General features: G+C 46.2%; 1 protein-coding gene across 1 annotated transcript in view; it reads right to left on the reverse strand.

Moving 5' to 3' along the window:
* Positions 1-959: 959 nt before the first annotated feature.
* Positions 960-22691, reverse strand: part of LOC117528750 (potassium voltage-gated channel subfamily C member 1-like) — a 155971-nt gene continuing 134239 nt past the window's right edge. The window contains exons 2-3 of the mRNA XM_034191382.1: positions 16030-16161; positions 960-1901 (exon numbers count right to left, since the gene is read on the reverse strand). Coding sequence (XP_034047273.1) covers positions 960-1901; positions 16030-16161 — 1074 coding nt within the window. The remainder of the gene's footprint in view (positions 1902-16029; positions 16162-22691) is intronic.

Genomic DNA, 22691 nt, shown 5'->3' on the forward strand with positions numbered 1-22691 from the left:
ACACTTTGGCTCCATTGGCTCCTGCACCCACCACGACCCCCATCAGGACAAGGCAATTCCAATGGATGAATGATTTTTCTTCTGTACTTTTAGCAAACAAAATGTTACTCTGAGTCTTGGCTGTTTTACATGTGAGCAGCCAAGTAACTTTGCACCTTCTGTACACATTATTGTTTGAAATTTGTTTGTTACTCTGCACATCGGTGAAGCAGTGATAGCAGGATATTGCTTTCACTGGCACATGTGTGTCAAAAATGGCCAGATGGATTTCCTTCAAATTTGGTGGAAATACTTCTTCGATAGAAATCGAGAAGTAATTCGATTTTGGGGGCATTTGGTCAAATACTTCTTTTGTATATCTCAACAACCAGGAAGTCTAGATGGATCAAACTTGGTGGGGATATTATTTGGATAGATATCTGGAGGTGATTAGATTTTGGAGCAGTCTGGTGAAAGCTGAAAGGTCAAGGTCAAGGAAAACATGGTCTGAATAACACCCTTTTTGTGCACCTTGACAACAAACATGCCTTGATGGATGAACTAAAGCAGGGGTGGGCAACTTGTTCCAGAAAGGGCCAAGAGGGTGCAGGTTTTCTTTGCAGCCACTGACTCCACCAGGTGATTTCACTGATTAATATCACTTTGAGCAGATGGAATCAGTTAATCAGTGACATTTTCCCATTTTTGATTGGATTTAGAAAATCCAAGCAAGAATGGGAAAGAATTCCACTAACAAAGGTTCAACAATTAATGTCCTCAGTTCCCAAACAATAAAATTTATCACTTTGACATTAAATATCTTGTCTTTGTGGTGTATTCGATTACATATAGGTTGAAGAGGATTTGCAAATCATTGTATTCTGTTTGTATTTACATTTCACACAATGCCCCAACTTTCTGGAACTGGGTTGTATGTTTGTATATTAACTTGTACATTTTACTGTGTACTGTGATGTGTCTCACATACACACAGGGTATGCAATAGTCTTCTGATGCCTTTCATTATTATTATATAACCCAAGTGACTGGTCCCTCTCACCTGCTCTGTTGATCTCAATGATCTCCTCCTGTGCGAGTGGACAGTCTCCAGTACCCATCATGCTCCCGGAGCCCACCATTCCAGGCCCAAGTACGTTGCCCATCAGGTGATGTGGTGAGGCAGTTGCCATAGCAAGGGCATCTGGTTTGCAGTAGTTGGGGCTTCCTGGTTGTGGTGCTCGTGGAATGTGCTTGTTTCTTTTTTTGGGAAGCTTCTGCTTGGCCATGGCAAGGGAGTAGTACATGCCAAAGTTGTTGACAATGACGGGTACCGGCATGGCAATGGTTAGCACACCAGCCAAGGCACACAGGGCCCCCACCAGCATTCCTGACCACGTCACAGGATACATATCACCATAGCCCAATGTTGTCATTGTCACCACAGCCCACCAAAAGCCAATGGGGATGTTTTTAAAGTTGGTGTGGGCAGAAGCTGTTGGATCATCTGGAGAAGCACCAATGCGTTCGGCATAGTAGATCATGGTAGCGAAGATGAGGACGCCCAGCGCCAGGAAGATGATGAGCAGAAGAAACTCATTGGTACTCGCCCGCAGAGTGTGGCCCAGAACCCGCAGACCAACAAAGTGGCGGGTCAGCTTGAATATACGCAGGATACGGACAAATCGCACCACACGCAGGAAGCTGAGCACGTCTTTGGCTGTTTTGGAAGAGAGGCCACTCAGCGCCACCTCCAGGTAAAAGGGGACAATGGCCACAAAGTCTATGATGTTGAGGGCACTACGGAAAAACTCTGCCTTGTCAGGGCAGAAGATGACGCGTAGCATCACCTCGATGGTGAACCAGATGACACAGACGCCCTCCACATATGTCAGCCAATCATCTGTGACCACCTCGTACACAACCTGCAGGATGGCAGAGGGATTAGTTCAGTTACTTTTTCACTTTCATATATTGCTTAATATTTCTAATGCATATCCCTGGACATAACCTGCTCAACAACCAACATGGCTGCTGCTGGTGTGAACCAATTATTTGAAACAGCTCATGCTTCTGTTTTGAACAACCTGGACAATATCAAGTCTGGACCTTTTAAGTTGAAAGCAATTATTATTATTATTTTTTTGGTTTGTAGACAAAAGGTGAGCACTCGCCTTGCAAGCAATAAACAGAAGATGAAAAGCAAAGCAACAACTTGGCTGCTGGAAGCAGGAGCTTTGCCCTTCATTGACCGAGGCTTGGCATCAGCATGCTGTGAGGACAGCTAGAGGAGGTGTGGAGGCCTGTGGGGACGACAATCTGACATTCTCCCTGATTTGGACAAATTAGACAGAGCCAGCCTGTTTTAGTATTTTTCGGCTAACATTAACCAAATTGTTAAGGCTGTGCCACACTCTGAACACACTGACAGAACAAAAGGATTAGTTACGTATTTAAATATTTTGTCCATTGGCAAATTTGTGAGTCTCCTGTGAAGCTGGGATGTTAATGGAAAAATATGCTAGGTTTGAGCGGAGTTTGCCCTGGTCTGAAAGCATGATGTCATATTTCCTCACTGTTTATACATCAGGACATCAAACAACTCCACCATGCCTCGTATCTGGGAGAGAGGGAGAGAGAGAGAGAGAGAGAGAGAGAGAGAGAGAGAGAGAGAGAGAGAGAGAGAGAGAGAGAGATGTTGCTGCAACATCCATTCTCTGCTTGTGTTGGAGCTTTGGCCAATCAGAAGCTGAGAATAAACCATCGGACAGCTGCAGGACAAATAAAAGACAAGCAGAGGACAAAACAAACGTCCAGGCAGCAGGAAAGCTTGTTTTGAACACGCACAAAACTTTCTGATGAACTTGGCAGACATCAGCTGTCAAGGAACTCATTTTGCAGATGGGAAAAGGACTTTTTTCAGACAAAAATGAACACAAATTTATATTATCAGTTCTTCATATGTTTCCTTTATCAGTCACAGTGTGACTGGGGCTTTAGCAGTAGACAGCTATATTACCTTAATTTAATTACTATTAGCGCATGAGTTCTTTATATATATTGTGAATTGTTTGATCTATTTTTTAATTATTTTTTACCCAATAAACCCATAGCAATCATAAATCCAATCCATATGTCTAATGGTCTAAATTAATATGATCAGAATTTTAAAATTATAATTATTGCTCTGCAAGAATAGTCTCATCTGTTTTCACAATTTGCACAACACTGGTTAAACTTTGAAATCTTTTTTATTATGGCGCTGCAGTGATTAATCAATGGCTTATCAACTAAAATGAATCAACCATTATTTGGTAATTGATTAATCATTTTGAGTTGTTTTTCTTTTAAATATCTAACATATTAGATTTAGCTTCTAAAAAATGTGAGAATTTGCTGCTTTACTCCTATCTGGCAGTAAACTGAATATCTCTGGGCTGTGGACAAAACAGGACATTTGAAGGCATCATCTTGGGCTCTGGATAATACAGATCAACATTTTTCAACATTTTTTGACATTTCATGGATACAATAACTAACAGACTAATTGAGAAAATAATTGATCAATTAATTGATTTTGAAAAATTTTGAAAATAATCATAGGTTGCATTATTACTTTGTATTGTTGAATCTTAGCCTGAATCTTCATATATTAGTGATCAACTTATTCATTTTTCCTTTATTTGCCTCATTTTACCACAAGATGAATACCACAAGCCTGGAAAGTTGTTAGAAACTGGAAAATTAAACCACTGTTTAAACAATTGTAGTTCCCTCTCCATCATGTCCAGAACCTCTCCCAAATGATTCCCACTACAAAACACAGTTGTGTCATCAGGAAATTAAATGCAACTCACAAACTTAGAAGCCAAACATATGTCATTAATATGTAAAAGAAACAACAAAAGCACAAGGACTAAGCCCTAGAGCACCCCACAAGTGCACTTCCAAAATTCAGAATTTATCCCACCAACGTGCTATCCAGTCGTGAGCTAATCCTCTGATACCATACTTCCATAATTTATCCAGTAATAAGGTGTGATCTATGATATCAGTGCTTTCTGTAAGTTGAAAAAAAAAAAAAACTCTACAGTATATTGCTTGTTTCAATTGCATTTATAATATGTTCCACAAAATCAATTACCACCAATGAAGCCTGTAGTTTGAAAAAGCATGTTTGTCAACAGATTTGAACAGCGGTATTACTTAAGCTATTTTCATTTTGGAAGGAAATCTCGCAGTTTCAAATATAGGTTAAAGGGTTAGCAACACAATCAATAATATTTTCTTTTTTGTCATAGTTTCCTATGTCATTTTCTTTTTGAAATTCGTAATTTCAATATGATCAGTTTTGTCAACTATCAATCAATCAATCAGTTTTTTTTATATTGCGCCAAATCACAACAAACAGTTGCCCCAAGGCGCTTTATATTGTAAGGCAAGGCCATACAATAATTATGTAAAACCCCAACGGTCAAAACGACCCCCTGTGAGCAAGCACTTGGCTACAGTGGGAAGGAAAAACTCCCTTTTAACAGGAAGAAACCTCCAGCAGAACCAGGCTCAGGGAGGGGCAGTCTTCTGCTGGGACTGGTTGGGGCTGAGGGAGAGAACCAGGAAAAAGACATGCTGTGGAGGGGAGCAGAGATCGATCACTAATGATTAAATGCAGAGTGGTGCATACAGAGCAAAAAGAGAAAGAAACAGTGCATCATGGGAACCCCCCAGCAGTCTACGTCTATAGCAGCATAACTAAGGGATGGTTTAGGGTCACCTGATCCAGCCCTAACTATAAGCTTTAGCAAAAAGGAAAGTTTTAAGCCTAATCTTAAAAGTAGAGAGGGTGTCTGTCTCCCTGATCTGAATTGGGAGCTGGTTCCACAGGAGAGGAGCCTGAAAGCTGAAGGCTCTGCCTCCCATTCTACTCTTACAAACCCTAGGAACTACAAGTAAGCCTGCTGTCTGAGAGCGAAGCGCTCTATTGGGGTGATATGGTACTACGAGGTCCCTAAGATAAGATGGGACCTGATTATTCAAAACCTTATAAGTAAGAAGAAGAATTTTAAATTCTATTCTAGAATTAACAGGAAGCCATGAAGAGAGGCCAATATGGGTGAGATATGCTCTCTCCTTCTAGTCCCCGTCAGTACTCTAGCTGCAGCATTTTGAATTAACTGAAGGCTTTTTAGGGAACTTTTAGGACAACCTGATAATAATGAATTACAATAGTCCAGCCTAGAGGAAATAAATGCATGAATTAGTTTTTCAGCATCACTCTGAGACAAGACCTTTCTGATTTTAGAGATATTGCGTAAATGCAAAAAAGCAGTCCTACATATTTGTTTAATATGCGCTTTGAATGACATATCCTGATCAAAAATGACTCCAAGATTTCTCACAGTATTACTAGAGGTCAGGGTAATGCCATCCAGAGTAAGGATCTGGTTAGGCACCATGTTTCTAAGATTTGTGGGGCCAAGTACAATAACTTCAGATTTATCTGAGTTAAAAGCAGGAAATTAGAGGTCATCCATGTCTTTATGTCTGTAAGACAATCCTGCAGTTTAGCTAATGGTGTGTGTCCTCTGGCTTCATGATAGATAAGCTGGGTATCATCTGCGTAACAATGAAAATTTAAGCAATACCGTCTAATAATACTGCCTAAAGGAAGCATGTATAAAGTGAATAAAATTGTCCTAGCACAGAACCTTGTGGAACTCCATAATTAACTTTAGTCTGTGAAGAAGATTCCCCATTTACATGAACAAATTGTAATCTATTAGACAAATATGATTCAAACCACCGCAGCGCAGTGCCTTTAATACCTATGGCATGCTCTAATCTCTGTAATAAAATTTTATGGTCAACAGTATCAAAAGCAGCACTGAGGTCTAACAGAACAAGCACAGAGATGAGTCCACTGTCCGAGGCCATAAGAAGATCATTTGTAACCTTCCCTAATGCTGTTTCTGTACTATGATGAATTCTAACACCTGACTGAAACTCTTCAAATAGACCATTCCTCTGCAGATGATCAGTTAGCTGTTTTACAACTACCCTTTCAAGAATTTTTGAGAGAAAAGGAAGGTTGGAGATTGGAGATATAATTAGCTAAGATAGCTGGGTCAAGTGATGGCTTTTTAAGTAATGGTTTAATTACTGCCACCTTAAAAACCTGTGGTACATAGCCAACTAACAAAGATAGATTGATCATATTTAAGATCGAAGCATTAAATAATGGTAGGGCTTCCTTGAGCAGCCTGGTAGGAATGGGGTCTAATAAACATGTTGATGGTTTGGATGAAGTAACTAATGAAAATAACTCAGACAGAACAATCGGAGAGAAAGAGTCTAACCAAATACCGGCATCACTGAAAGCAGCCAAAGATAACGATACGTCTTTGGGATGGTTATGAGTAATTTTTTCTCTAATAGTTAAAATTTTGTTAGCAAAGAAAGTCATGAAGTCATTACTAGTAAAGTTAATGGAATATTCAGCTCAATAGAGCTCTGACTCTTTGTCAGCCTGGCTACAGTGCTGAAAGAAACCTGGGGTTGTTCTTATTTTCTTCAATTAGTGATGAGTAGAAAGATGTCCTAGCTTTACGGAGGGCTTTTTTATAGAGCAACAGACTCTTTTTCCAGGCTAAGTGAAGATCTTCTAAATTAGTGAGACGCCATTTCCTCTCCAACTTACGGGTTATCTGCTTTAAGCTACGAGTTTGTGAGTTATACCACGGAGTCAGACACTTCTGATTTAAAGCTCTCTTTTTCAGAGGAGCTACAGCATCCAAAGTTGTCTTCAATGAGGATGTAAAACTATTGACGAGATACTCTATCTCCCTTACAGAGTTTAGGTAGCTACTCTGCACTGTGTTGGTATATGGCATTAGAGAACATAAAGAAGGAATCATATCCTTAAACCTAGTTACAGCGCTTTCTGAAAGACTTCTAGTGTAATGAAACTTATTCCCCACTGCTGGGTAGTCCATCAGAGTAAATGTAAATGTTATTAAGAAATGATCAGACAGAAGGGAGTTTTCAGGGAATACTGTTAAGTCTTCTATTTCCATACCATAAGTCAGAACAAGATCTAAGATATGATTAAAGTTTGGGTGGACTCATTTACTTTTTTAGCAAAGCCAATAGAGTCTAATAATAGATTAAATGCAGTGTTGAGGCTGTCATTCTCAGCATCTGTGTGGATGTTAAAATCGCCCACTATAATTATCTTATCTGAGCTAAGCACTAAGTCAGACAAAAGGTCTGAAAATTCACAGAGAAACTCACAGTAACGACCAGGTGGACGATAGATAATAACAATAAAACTGGTTTTTGGGACTTCCAATTTGGATGGACAAGACTAAGAGACAAGCTTTCAAATGAATTAAAGCTCTGTCTGGGTTTTTGATTAATTAATAAGCTGGAATGGAAGATTGCTGCTAATCCTTCGCCCCGGCCCGTGCTACGAGCATTCTGACAGTTAGTGTGACACGGGGGGTGTTGACTCATTTAAACTAACATATTCATCCTGCTGTAACCAGGTTTCTGTTAGGCAGAATAAATCAATATGTTGATCAATTATTATATCATTTACCAACAGGGACTTAGAAGAGAGAGACCTAATGTTTAATAGACCACATTTAACTGTTTTAGTCTGTGGTGCAGTTGAAGGTGCTATATTATTTTTTCTTTTGAATTTTTATGCTTAAATAGATTTTTGCTGGTTATGGTGGTCTGGGAGCAGGCACCGTCTCTACGGGGATGGGGTAATGAGGGGATGGCAGGGGGAGAGAAGCTGCAGAGAGGTGTGTAAGACTACAACTCTGCTTCCTGGTCCCAACCCTGGATAGTCACAGTTTGGAGGATTTAAGAAAATTGGCCAGATTTCTAGAAATGAGAGCTGCTCCATCCAAAGTGGGATGGATGCCGTCTCTCCTAACAAGACCAGGTTTTCCCCAGAAGCTTTGCCAATTATCTATGAAGCCCACTTCATTTTTTGGACACCACTCAGACAGCCAGCAATTCAAGGAGAACATGCGGCTAAACATGTCACTCCCGGTCCGATTGGGGAGGGGCCCAGAGAAAACTACAGAGTCCGACATTGTTTTTGCAAAGTTACACACCGATTTAATGTTAATTTTAGTGACCTCCGATTGGCGTAACCGGGTGTCATTACTGCCGACGTGAATTACAATCTTACCAAATTTACGCTTAGCCTTAGCCAGCAGTTCAAATTTCCTTCAATGTCGCCTGCTCTGGCCCCCGGAAGACAATTGACTAGGGTTGCTGGTGTCGCTAACTTCACATTTCTCAAAACAGAGTCGCCAATAACCAGAGTTTGATCCTCGGCGGGTGTGTCGTCGAGTGGGGAAAAACGGTTAGAGATGTGAACGGGTTGGCGGTGTACACGGGGCTTCTGTTTAGGGCTACGCTTCCTCCTCACAGTCACCCAGTCAGCCTGCTTTCCCAACTGCTCGGGATCTGCCAGGGGGGATCTAACGGCGGCTAAGCTACCTTGGTCCTAAGGAATTGTAAGCAACAAAGACAGGCAAGTGATCACTGATGTCACTAATAAGTAACCCACCCATTAAATTACCAACAATAACATTTGTTAATATATTGTCAGTGAGTGTTGATGTGTTCATAGTAATCCTGCTTGGATGTGTTATCACAGGATACAATCCCATACAAAACACAGAATCTAAAAACTCCACTATTTGCATTTGACTATGAGGATTTAGAAAATCTTTGTTAAAGTTTCAAACAGAGAGAGAGAGAGAGAGAAAAACAGAATCAGGCATCAGAAAGACAACAAATACAGGATCATTTGTCAGTATTAAGCCACTGACCTAAGCTTCACTAAAAGACCCAGACTTTAGATATAGTTGAGACCGTGACCCACTCTCTTTACTAATAAAATTTATTTAAAAGGGTAGAACGCATAGTATCATACTATGCCAGTATGTTAGCCATACCAAGTCTGGATTTGAAAATCTCTACAGAATCTGACTGTTTTATTGATGCAGGGAGATCATTCCACAGAACAGGGGCACAATAAGAGAAAGCTCTGTGACCTGCACACTTTTTATTTACCCTAGGGACACAGAGTAGTCCTACACCCTGAGAACACAAAGCCCGGACCGGTACATAGGGTTTAATTAGGTCAGCTAGGTAGGCAAGTGCCAGTCTGTGAACAATTTTATAGGCTAGTAGCAGAACCTTAAAATCTGATCTCACAGGGACAGGAAGCCAGTGATGCCAAAATGGGTGTAATGTCGTCAAACTTTCTGCTTTCTGTCAAAAGTCTGGCAGCAGCATTTTGAACCAATTGGAGACCCCTAATGTTGGACTACAGTAAACCAGAAAATAGAACATTTCACTAGTCCAATCTAGAAGAAACAAATGCATGAATCAGGATTTCAGAATCAGCCACAGACAGGATGGGACGAATCTTCGCTATATTTCACAAGTAGAAGTCCTCGTAATATCTCTAATGTGCAGGTAAAAGGACAACAAAGGATCAAAAATTACCCCAAGGTTCCTCATGTTGTCAGTGTGATGTGTAACACACAAGCCTACGCTAAGCGTTAGCTGGTCAAATTGATGCCTATGTCTCACTGGACCAAGAACCATCATTTCAGTCTTGTCCGAGTTTAAAAGTAGGAAATTGCTAGACATTCAGCTTTTCACTGATACAAGGCAATCTTCTAAGGATTTTATGTGGATGAGATTGTCAGCAGTTTTCAGCATGTATAACTGAGTATCATCAGCATAGCAATGAAAGGTAATCCCAAAATGTCACAGTATGTGCCCAAGGGGTGCTATATGAAGGGAGAAAAGCAGGGGGCCTAAGACGGACCCCTGCGGAAGCCCAAATTTCATGTCACTATGGTTAAAGGTAGTGATACTGTACAAAACACAGTGAGAACGACTGGTCAGGTATGATGTCAACCATGCAAGGGCATTCCCAGTAATCCTAAAATGATTCTCCAGCCGATTGAGTAGAATATGCCAGCATGTAAAGGATGTGTTTGATAGCACTCATTTCACTGACCAATACTCAGAACAATGGGAAAGTCCAAAGAACTCAGGGAAGCTCTAAGAAGGAGAATTGGAGATCTACACAAGTTGGGAAGGTCTCTTGGAGCCATTTCGAAACAACTGCACATTCCAAGATCATCTGTTCAAACAACTGTAAATTAAAGACAAGTTAGTCAGATGTCTCACCACTTTGCCAAGGTCTGGAAGAAGACCCAAACTGTCACACTGAGAAGAGCAAGAAATGGCTAGGATGTTCTGGAACAACTCAAGACCCACCAAGACTCAGGTCTGCCATCAGCTGGAAACTGCTGGAACATCAGTGTCACTGTCCAGGTTGAAGTGAGTTTTGCATCGCCATGAACTGAGAGAGTGCTGACCAAGAAAGAAGCCCCTGCTTCAAAATCGAAAACTTTAAGCTAGACTGAAATTTGCTGCATGGACAAGCCAAATGCCTTCTGTAGAAAACGTTTATGTTAAGACAAGACAAACACTGAGCTATTTGGCCACAATGACAAGATGTATGTTTGGAGGAGTAAAGGTGTGTACTGGTGCATTGCACAAAGTGGTGGGATAATGAAGAAGGAGGACTAGACCAGATTCTTCAACATCACCTCAAATCAACAGCTAAACAGTTGAAATTTGGCCACAACTCAGTGTTCCAACAGGACAATGACCTCAAACACAAAACAAAAGCTGCTGTGGGTTAGATAAATCAGACTCATATTAAGCTTCTGGAGTGGCCTTCCCAAAGCCCCGACCTCAACCCTATTAAAAATTTATAGACTACACTTAAAAGCTGAGTCTGTGCCAGGAAACCAACCAATTTAAAAGAACTCTACCAATTCTGCCAAGAAGAGTGCTCAAATATGCAGTCAGAATTATGCCAGAAGCTTGTTGACGGCTACCAAAAGTGTCTGGCTGAGGTCCAGCTTGCTAAGGGATATTTGTATTTATTTGAGCCTGTATGTGTAATTTTGACCCTGTGTTGACTGGAGAAGATCCAAAATAAATTCAGACTTCTGCACCCAGTTCTTGTTTTTTAGTCATTAATGATATATGCCATACAATCATTCCACCACAGCAAAAGAGAAGTTTCAGACTTCATTGAAAGCCCAAAATTCCGATGACATTCATGTCCATGATGAGTGTATGTAAATTCTGACCACATCTGTGTGTATTTTATATATATGTTTACACACACACACATATACACTCAACAAAAATATAAACGCAACACTTTTGGTTTTGATCCCATTTTGTATGAGATGAACTCAAAGATCTAAAACTTTTTCCACATACACAATATCACCATTTCCCTCAAATATTGTTCACAAACCAGTCTAAATCTGTGATAGTGAGCACTTCTCCTTAGCTGAGATAATCCATCCCACCTCACAGGTGTGCCATACCAAGATGCTGATTAGACACCATGATTAGTGCACAGGTGTGCCTTAGACTGCCCACAATAAATATATATATATATATATATATATATATATATATATATATATATATATATATATATATATATATATACATACATCCATCCATCCATTTTCTTCCGCTTTATCCGGAGTCGGGTCGCGGGGGCAGCAGCTCAAGCAAAGCCGCCCAGACCTCTCGATCCACACACACCTCCCCCAGCTCCTCCGGGGGGACCCCAAGGTGTTCCCAAGCCAGCCGAGAGATGTAATCCTTCCAGCGTGTCCTGGGTCTTCTCCGGGGCCTCCTCCCAATGGGACGTGCCCGGAACACCTCTCCAGCGAGGCCTCCAGGGGGCATCCGGAAAAGATGCCCGAGCCACCTCAACTGACTCCTTTCAACGTCGAGGAGCAACGACTCGACTCCGAGCTCCTCCCGAGTGACCGAGCTCCTCACCCTATCTCTAAGGGAGCGCCCAGCCACCCTGCGGAGGAAACTCATCTCGGCCGCTTGTACCCGCAATCTCGTTCTTTCGGTCATGAGCCAAATCTCATGACCATAGGTGAGGATCGTAACGTAGATCGATCGGTAAATCGAGAGCTTTGCCCCCCTACTCAGCTCTCTCTTCACCACGACGGTCCGATACAGCGACCGCATCACTGCAGACGCTGCACGAATCCGTCTATCGATCTCACGCTCCATCCGTCCCTCACTCGTGAATAAGACCCCGAGATACTTAAACTCCTCCACTTGAGGCAAGGACACTCCACCGACCTGAAGAGGGCAAAGCACCTTTTTCCGGTCGAGAACCATGGCCTCGGATTTGGAGGTGCTGATTTTCATCCTGGACGCCTCACACTCGGCTGCAAACCGCCCCAGTGCACGCTGAAGGTCCTGATTTGACGAAGCCAACAGAACCACATCGTCCACAAACAGCAGAGACAAGATTCTATGGTTCCCAAACCAGACCCCCTCTACACCCTGGCTGCGCCTAGAAATTCTGTCCATAAAAATAATGAAAAGAACCGGTGACAAGGGCAGCCCTGGTGGAGGCCAACGTGCACTGGAAACAGGTTTGACTTACTACTGGCAATGCAAACCAAGCTCCTGCTGCGGTCGTATAGGGACCAGATAGCCCTCAGCAAAGGACCCCGGACCCCGTACTCCCGGCGCACTCCCCACAGGGTGCCCCAAGGGACACGGTCGAATGCCTTCTCCAGATCCACAAAACACATGTGGACTGGTTGGGCGAACTCCCATGAACCCTCGAGCACCCGATGGAGCGTGTAGAGCTGGTCCAGTGTGCTGTGACCAGGACGAAAACCACACTGCTCCTCCTGAATCCGAGGTTTGACCATCGGTCGAATTCTCCTCTCCAGTACTCTGGAATAGACCTTACCGGGGAGGCTGAGGAGTGTGATCTCCTATAGTTGGAACACACCCTCCAGTCCCCCTTCTTAAACAGAGGGACCACCACCCCGGTCTGCCAATCCAGAGGCACTGTCCCAGATCGCCACGCGATGTTGCAGAGGCGTGTCAGCCAAGACAGTCCCACAACATCCAGAGACTTAAGGTACTCAGGACGGATTTCATCCACCCCAGGAGCCTTGCCACCGAGGAGCTTTCCAACCACCTCTGTGACTTCTGCCTGGGTAATGGATGAGTCCGCCTCTGGGTCCCCAGTCTCTGCCTCCTCTTCGGAAGACGTGACGATGGGATTGAGGAGATCCTCGAAGTACTCCTTCCAACCGCCCAACAACATCCCCAGTCAGAGTCAACAGCTCCCCACCCGCACCTTAAACAGTGCCGGTGGAGAGCTGCTTCCGCCTCCTGAGGCATCGGACGGTTTGCCAGAATCTCTTCGAGGCCGACCGATAGTCCTCCTCCATAGCCTCCCCGAACTCCTCCCAGACCCGAGTTTTTACCTCTGCGACCGCACGGGCTGCGGCACGCTTGGCCTGCTGCTACCTGTCAGCTGCCTCTGGGGTCCCACCTACCAACAAACATAAGTAGGACTCCTTCTTCAGCTTGACGGCATCCCTTACTTCCGGTGTCCACCACCGGGTTCGGGGACTGCCGCCGCGACAGGCACCAGAGACCTTGCGACCACAGCTACGAGCGGCCGCATCAGCAATGGAGGTGGAGAACATGGTCCACTCGGAGTCCATGTCTCCAACCAGGATCTGGGAGAAGCTCTCCCGGAGGTGGGAGTTGAAAACCTCCCTGACAGAGGGTTCCGCCAGTCGTTCCCAGCAGACCCACACGATACGTTTGGGCCTGCCAGGTCTGACCGGCTTCCTCCCCTCCCAGCGGCTCCAACTCACCACCAGGTGGTGATCGGTCGACAGCTATGCCCCTCTCTTTACTCGAGTGTCCGAGACATGTGGCCGAAGGTCAGATGATATGACTACAAAGTTGATCATCGACCTCCGGCTAAGGGTGTCCTGGTGCCACGTGCGCTTATGGACACCCTTGTGCTCGAACATGGTGTTTGTGATGGACAAACTGTGACTAGCACAGAAGTCCAACAACTGAACACCACTCGGGTTCAGATCGGGGAGGCCGTGCTTCCCGATCACCCCCCTCCAGGTCTCACTGTCGCCGCCCACGTGGGCGTTGAAATCCCCCAGGAGAACAATGGAGTCCTCAGTCGGAGCGCTATCTAGTACCCCTCCCAGGGACTCCAGGAAGGTCGGGTACTCTGCACTGCTGCTCGGCCCGTAGGCCGAGACAACGGTGAGAGACCTGTCCCTGACCCGAAGGCGTAGGGACGCGACCCTCTCGTTCACCGGAGTGAACTCCAACACATGGCGACTGAGCTGGGGAGCAATAAGCAATGCAACCCCAGCTCTCCGCCTCTTCCCGTGGGCAACGCCAGAAAAATGAAGCGTCCAGCCCCTCTCCAGGAGTTGGGTACCAGAGCCCATGCTGTGTGTGGAGGTGAGCCCGACTATCTCTAGTCGGTATCTCTCAACCTCTCGCACAAGCTCAGGCTCCTTGCCCCCCAGCGAGGTGACATTCCACATCCCAACAGCCAGGGGCTGTGAGCATGGACCGGGCCGCCGGGCCACCCGCCCTCGACCACCACCCAATCCTCTCTGCACCCGACCCCCATGGCCTCCTCTGCAGGTGGTGAACCCACAGGAGGGCTAAGGCCCGACCACCAGGCGCTCGCGTGCCTGCTATATATATATATATATATATATATATATATATATATATATATATATATATATGCTATTTAATTTAGTCTGCAATCTCACAGGCTCATCTAAGTTTTCCAGTAGCTTTTTTGAAATCTAATGGAATTTTGTTTTCCTGTGGAAAGTCCTTAGGATTAGAATTTTTGTGAGTTACGCGCATGAACACATTTTGCTTTTTTTCATTATACAGCAGATGGGATGTGTTACTGTTCAGATATTGTCTTCTAATTTACTATTTGTTGGCCATCAGCTGGAAACTGTTGGCAACTTCAGAGAGTGTCGGTGGCTATAAAGAAGTGGCATCATTACTGCGGAGCGCCAACAAGCCTCTACGCTTTGGACAAGTCTGTTGTGTGTCCTCCCTTCTATGCTGGTGACAATCCAACCTTCTAAACACTCAGAACCCCCTGAGAAGTCCTCCACAACAATGGTTCAACATGTGATGTCAGTGACATGAAACCCCTGAATCTTCTCTAGGACTAAGATCAAGGATCAAATTATCTGGTGTTATATAACAGCTGAGTGGATTCTTGTCATTTGACTGGTGGGTTCACATCATGTGACATGGATTATTCGTACCATTTCCCATTGTGTTTCATTGACCGTGCAATAGCTCTTTTCAGCGTGCAATTTTGGTGCTATATGAAATGTGCTATTGCATGCCCCCAACACTGCGCATGCTCACACTACCGGGGTCAGCGTTTAGCTAAACACGCCGCAGTTTGTTTTGGTGGCGGACAACGATTTGAAGGCGCTAACTGATGGTGCTAATTCTTCCAACACAAAAAACAAACCCACTACGCTGTAAGCCGTCTGGAGGCATGAACAGCTGTTCAGATGAAAAGGATGACATTAGGATGAAAAGCTGGACAAATTTCTGACAAAATTTTTTTGTTGCAGTGAGCAAAGCAGGCGGCAGTCTGTACTGATTGTTTTTTGCAAGTTGACTGAGAACAATTTTGGACTCCTATTTAAAGTTAGTGTTGGACTGTTGATGTCAAAGCACCAGTGGAACACCAAAATGTCCCTTTTCTGGTGTTTATAAATGAATACAACATCAAATGACAAGGATCTATTTTAGGTGTTATATAAAACAAATAATGAAAGTTTTTTCATTCCTTCAATGGAACGAATATTTAATTGGGTGAATTAAATATTTGTTCCATTGAACTCATAAACATTCATTATTTCTATAATGTCGTGAAAGAATTAGACCCTGCAATGAGCTTGAGTGATGAATGTATGAAGCTGCCCATTGTTTTTACTTCTGTATTAATATGGCTTTTGAAAAGAAGAAGAAAAACATTAACTATACAGCCCTCAGTGACCTTCATCCACCGTGGTGTTTTTTATACAGCGCCTCTGATTCTGCGATTCATTGTACCTCTTCGTGTGTCACATTGCCAACAGTGACGTTCTCCGTCTTGTTGTAGATGGTGTTGAAGACTTCGTGGGTCTCTAGGCAGAAGGTGGAGATGGACAGGAGGATGAAGAAGAGTGAGCCGAATGCCACATACTGCAAAAAAAGAGAAAGAAAGACAGAAAAATCTGACATGGAAATAATTAGAAATGCAGTATGAACAGACTGTAGACATGTAATTGAGCTCAAATCAACATCAGCGTTGGTGTCCGGCTGACAGAGGAGGTGTTGGAGCCACTGCGGCATTTGGAAATCACTGGTTATAACAGCACACTGCACATAGGTGGCACCACAAACACATAGAGAAGAATGGAGGCGTGCTATTAAATTAGTGCAAATAATATTAAGACTGCAATCTCACTGATAACAGTGAAGACAGAGAAAGAGAGAAAACAGAGCAAAGAGGTGTGCAGATGATAGATACACAGCATGTGAAAAGAAAACTAGGTAGATGCACATCTGATAAGTGAATGCTCAAAAACTGATGAAAGAAAAAAGAAAAAGATTCAGAGAAAGATTAAATAGCAGCATTACAGTGAAAACATGCATGTCGTATGTGTTCCGGCTTTGATCACTGTTTATTGATATGTATTGGCTGATCGGCCACTCAGAGACACGCTTTCAATCTGCAAATGATCAATGATTTTGTGTGTGTGTGTGTGTGTGTCTATCTGTCCACTCACACACAAATACTGCAGCTCTCCCTCCATCCAGCAAATTACTTCGTCATTTATTGTGGTGTAGTGTCACTTGTGTTGTGGATGGTGTCTTTAATGCGACTTCTCTGCAGCATATGATTCTTTCTGGCACACTGCGCTTTGCAGGACTCTCACTCATGGGCTTTTTTTTTTTTTTTTTTTTTAAAGGAGCATGTTTCTTATAATGTTTGACACTGTCTTGTTAATTTGAGGCACAAGCAGGAAACTGTTGGGCTTTTACACTTAAAAATTTTAATGACCTCAAATTAAAAAAAAACCTAAAACAACACTAAAAAAACAACAACAACAACAACAACAAAGGAATTCAGGCATCTTTTATTAAAAATTCTATAAAAAAAAAAAAGAAAAAGAAAGAAAACATATCATTCAAAATCACAATGAAAATAAATCCATACAACATGATATTGTCATGCTTGGCCCCGGCTCAGGGTTTAAGTCCTGATTTTTGTTGTGAAAAGTGTAGGAACACGGACCCACAACAGGGGGCGCAAATGAACGGACAATGGAATAAGCCAAATATAACAATTTAATGTTGTGAATGTGCACAACAGAGCAACAGACAACACAATTGAGATCAACAGTCTAATTAATTACAGTGATGTGTGAGCAGGCTTGAGGATAGAAGACGCCCGTCCAGAAAAGAGCTGGATCCCACACGCCTTCCACTCCACCGGACCTGAAGCAATCCTGGAGCCACCAAGCACTGGGTCCCCAGGTGGCCACTGCCTCCGGCTGTCAGATCGGGTACTGCTGGCAGAAAGAACAGACAGGTGATGGTGGGTGCGTGGACACCCAGCAAACAGTTCAATATAAAGGTGGGAAGCACCTCCACCTCTCAATCACAATTCTCTCGGAGCTCGTGCAGATCCTGATGTCACACTAAAAAGAGACTGGAAAGAAGAGTGGAGATACGCCAACTCCCCAAACACAGCCACGTACTCGTAGTATACAAGAGGTACATCTGCAAACTCAGAATTAATGTCAGTCCAGCACAGAAGTAAAGATGTTACAACTGTATGGCACCAAAAAGGCTGAGACGTTTACTTGTTCGGTAGATGATTTCTCGGCAGTGAGGTGAAGATGCTGCCCGGCTCTTATGGAGGTGTGGATGATGATGATGAGTGACAGCTGGCGTTGTTGATGAGTGACAGCTGCCACTCCAGGTTGCTCCGGCGCCCTCTCGTGCCTGAAGCCCGCACTTCAGGCAGGGCGCCCTCTGGTGGTGGGCCAGCAGTACCTCCTCTTCAGCGGCCCACACAACAGGACCCCCCCCCCTCAACGGGCGCCTCCTGGTGCCCGATCAGGCTTGTCCGGGTGACGGTTGTAGAAGTCGGCCAGGAGAGCCGGGTCCAGGATGAAGCTCCTCTTCACCCAGGAGCGCTCTTCGGGTCCATAACCCTCCCAGTCCACTAGATACTGGAACCCCCGGCCCTTACGATGGACATCCAGGACCCGGCGAACTGTCCACGCGGGCTCCCCGTCGATGATCCGGGCAGGAGGCGGCGCCGGTCCGGGGGCACAGAGGGATGAGGTGTGGTGAGGCTTGATCCGGGAGACATGAAAGACAGCATGTATCCGCAGTGAAGCTGGCAGCCTCAGCTTCACCACGGCAGGACTGAGGACCTTGATGATGGGGAAGGGGCCGATGTACCGATCCTTCAGTTTTTGTGAGTCCACCTGTAAAGGAATGTCTTTTGTCGATAGCCAAATCTCCTGCCCGGGCTGGTATGCAGGGGCCGGGGATCGCCGGAGGTCTGCATGGGCCTTGGCCCTCGTCCGGGCTTTGAGCAGGGCAGAGCGGGCAGAGCGCCACACCCGACAGCACCGCCTCAGATGGGCCTGGACCGAGGGCACCCCGACCTCTCCCTCCACAAGCGGAAACAATGGGGGCTGGTACCCCAAACACACCTGAAACGGGGAGAGGCCGGTGGCAGACGAAACTTGACTGTTGTGTGCGTACTCGATCCAGGCCAGATGGTTGCTCCAGGCCGTCGGGTGCGCCGAGGTCACACAGCGAAGGGCCTGTTCCAATTCTTGGTTGGCCCGCTCTACCTGTCTGTTGGTCTGGGGATGGTACCCAGACGAGAGGCTCATGGTGGCCCCCAGTTCTCTACAGAAACTCCTCCAGACTTGCGAGGAGAACTGGGGACCACGGTCAGAGACGACATCGGATGGAATCCCATGCAGACGTACGACGTGGTGGACCAGGAGGTCTGCAGTCTCCTGGGCCGTCGGGAGCTTTGGGAGGGCCACAAAGTGGGCCGCCTTGCAGAACCGGTCCACTATCGTGAGGATGGTGGTCATGCCCTGGGACGGCGGGAGGCCCGTGACGAAGTCCAGGCCGATGTGGGACCAGGGGCGGTGGGGCACAGGTAACGGCTGGAGGAGACCCTGTGCCCGTTGGTGGTCTGCCTTTCCCCTGGCGCAGGTGGTGCAGGCCTGGACATACTCCCGGTCATCGGCTTTCATAGACGCCCACCAGAAGCGCTGCCTGACCACTGCCACGGTTCTTTGCACCCCTGGGTGACAGGACAGCTTGGACCCCTGACAGAAGTCCAGGACAGCAGCTCTGGCTTCCGGTGGGACGTAGAGTCTGTTCCTTGGGCCAGTCCCTGGCTCCGGGTTCCGTGCCAGGGCCTCCCGGACAGTCTTCTCCACGTCCCAGGTGAGGGCTGCCACGGTAGTGGACTCGGGGATGATGGGTTCCGGTGGATCTGACAGCTCGGCCTTGACCTCCTCTTCATGGACCCGGGACAGGGCGTCAGATCACTGGTTCTTGATCCCGGGGCGGTAGGTAATCCGGAAGTCAAAACGCCCAAAGAACAGTGACCAGCGGGCTTGCCTGGGGATCAGACGCTTCGCCGTCCGGATGTACTCCAGGTTCCGATGGTCCGTAAAAACCGTAAATGGTACCGCAGCTCCCTCCAACAGGTGTCTCCACTCCTCAAGAGCCTCTTTCACTGCAAGAAGTTCCCAATTGTCGACATCATAGTTCCGCTCCGCCGGGGTCAACCTACGGGAAAAATAGGCACATGGATGGAGAACCTTGTCGGACTCTCCGCTCTGGGACAGCACGGCTCCTATCCCTCAGTCAGAGGCATCCACTTCAACAACAAACAGGCGATTGGGATCGGGCTGCACCAGAACGGGTGCAGACGAGAACCGACGTTTCAACTCCCTAAACGCGGCTTCATACCGATCCGACCAGGTGAAGGGGACTTTAGTGGAGGTCAGGGCCGTCAGGGGGCTAACTACCTGGCTATAGCCCTTAATAAACCTCCGGTAGAAATTTGCAAAGCCGAGGAACTGTTGCAGTTTCCTATGGCTTGTTGGTTGGGGCCAATCTCTCACCGCCTCAACCTTGGCCGGATCAGGGGCGATGGAGTTGGAGGAGATAATGAACCCAAAATCACTCGGGAGGTAGAAGGTGTTACATAAAACACAATCTCCTCCCTGTGATTTCCAGACACAACCAATGTCACTGGCTGTGTCTGATGTGTGATTAGTGGAAGAAGGGTGCCATCTAATTCCCGTACCGACAATGGTGACGGTAAGGCCAATAGAGGGAGCCCAACCTCCTTTGCCCATCTGCTATCCAGCAGATTCGCCTCCGACCCCGTGTCTACCAGTGCTGGGGCGTGAAGGGTTAGATCCCCACTCAGGATCGTAACTGGGATGCGTGCAGATCGTCGGGGTTGCCCCGCGTGAGTATTATGACCCACCCTTAGCCCAGTCTCTAAGGACGAGTGCTGCTGTTTAGACCATTTGGGGCAGTTTTCTGCATGTGCTCGGTTGAGCTGCAGAGAAAACACTCCCCACGGACCAGCCACCTTTGTCTCTGATCTGATCTCTTTTTGGCCCTGCTCATTTCCCTAACAATGGCAGCAGGGGGAGCTGTCGTCACGTGGAGTACCCTGGCTGTGGAGCGTGGGGAAGACGGCTCCCTTTCGGACCCGGGAGGAAGAGGGACGGCTTGTGCCTGACCACGCCCTTCATCTCGCTCCCGTCGGTGTTCTGTTAATCGGTTGTCTAACCGTATTACCAGGTCGATAAGCCCGTCTAAATCCCGCGGCTCGTCCGTCGCCACCAGGTGCTCCTTAAGGACCAGAGACAGTCCGTTTACAAAGGCGGCGCGGAGCGCAACAGCATTCCAGCCGGCTCGCACTGCCGCGATGCAGAAGTCGACTGCATACTTCGCTGCGCTCCGGCACCCCTGTCTTATCGACAGCAGCACGCTTGAAGCGGTCTCGCCTCTATGAGGGTGGTCGAACACCTGTCTGAACTCCCTCACAAACCCAGTATATGTCGTTAGGAGCCGTGTATTCTGCTCCCAGAGCGCCGTAGCCTAGGTGCGTGCCTCTCCTCGAAGCAGATTTATAACGTAAGCCACCCGGCTAGCGTCTGACGCGTACATGACGGGACGCTGTGAAAAGACGAGCGAACACTGCATTAAGAAGTCTGCGCACATCTCGACACAACTTCCGTACGGCTCCGGAGGGCTTATGTATGCTTCAGGGGAAGGAGGGGGGGTTTGTTGAACGACCACTGGAATGTCTGTGTCTGGCATTCGGTCAGCAGGAGGAGGTGCTGCAGCGGCGCCCTGTGCACGCGCTTCCACCTGGGCGGTGAGAAGCGATTGAGAATAACATTCTGCTCGGTTACCAAGTCCAACCGAGCAGTGAAAGCGGTTAAGATGTGCTGCAGCTCACCTAACACGCATCCTGCTGGCGCCTGTGCACCTCGCTCTTCCATTGGCTGTTCAAGTGATGGTTGACGCCCCTCGGGATCCATGACGCTGGCCGAGAAATCCTGTTGTGAAAAGTGTAGGAACACGGACCCACAACAGGGGGCGCAAATGAACGGACAATGGAATAAGCCAAATATAACAATTTAATGTTGTGAATGTGCACAACAGAGCAACAGACAACACAACTGAGATCAACAGTCTAATTAGTTACAGTGATGTGTGAGCAGGCTCGAGCATAGAAGACGCCCGTCCAGAAAAGAGCCAGATCCCACACGCCTTCCACTCCACCGGACCTGAAGCAATCCTGGAGCCACCAAGCACTGGGTCCCCAGGTGGCCACTGCCTCCGGCTGTCAGATAGGGTACTGCTGGCAGGAAGAACAGACAGGTGATGGTGGGTGCGTGAACACCCAGCAAACAGTTCAATATAAAGGTGGGAAGCACCTCCACCTCTCAATCACAATTCTCTCGGAGCTCGTGCAGATCCTGATGTCACACTAAACAGAGACTGGAATGAGGAGCGATGATACGCCACCTCCCCAAACACAGCCACGTACTCGTAGTATACAAGAGGTATGTCTGCAAACTCAGAATTAATGTCAGTCAAGCACAGAAGTAAAGACGTTACAATTGTATGGCACCAAAAAGGCTGAGACGTTTACCAGTTCAGTACATGATTTCTCAGCAGTGAGGTGAAGATGCTGCCCGGCTCTTATGGAGGTGTGGATGATGATGATGAGTGACAGCTGGCGTTGTTGATGAGTGACAGCTGCCACTCCCGGTTGCTCCGGTGCCCTCTCGGGCCTGAAGCCCGCACTTCAGGCAGGGCACCCTCTGGTGGTGGGCCAGCAGTACCTCCTCTTCAGCGGCCCACACAACAATTTTGGCACTATGTTCTTTATGGTTTTATAGTTTTGTTTTCATTTGTTTATTCTTTCTCTTGTAAATCTCAGTTTGGTTCTGTTTATTGCTTTTCTTTGATTTCTAGGTAGTCACTGGTTCCATTCTTTATCTTATCATTTTGTTTCGCATTTATTTACTCTATAGTTGGCTTTTGCATTTGTTCTGTCATGGTCCTTTAGGTTTCTTTAGTTTTCTTCTGTTTATCACAATTATTGTATATGCTTGGTCACAGGTTTTTGTTATTATTTATCTTTGATG

The sequence above is a fragment of the Thalassophryne amazonica genome, chromosome 16, assembly GCF_902500255.1.
Source record: "Thalassophryne amazonica chromosome 16, fThaAma1.1, whole genome shotgun sequence".
Lineage (NCBI taxonomy): Eukaryota > Metazoa > Chordata > Actinopteri > Batrachoidiformes > Batrachoididae > Thalassophryne > Thalassophryne amazonica.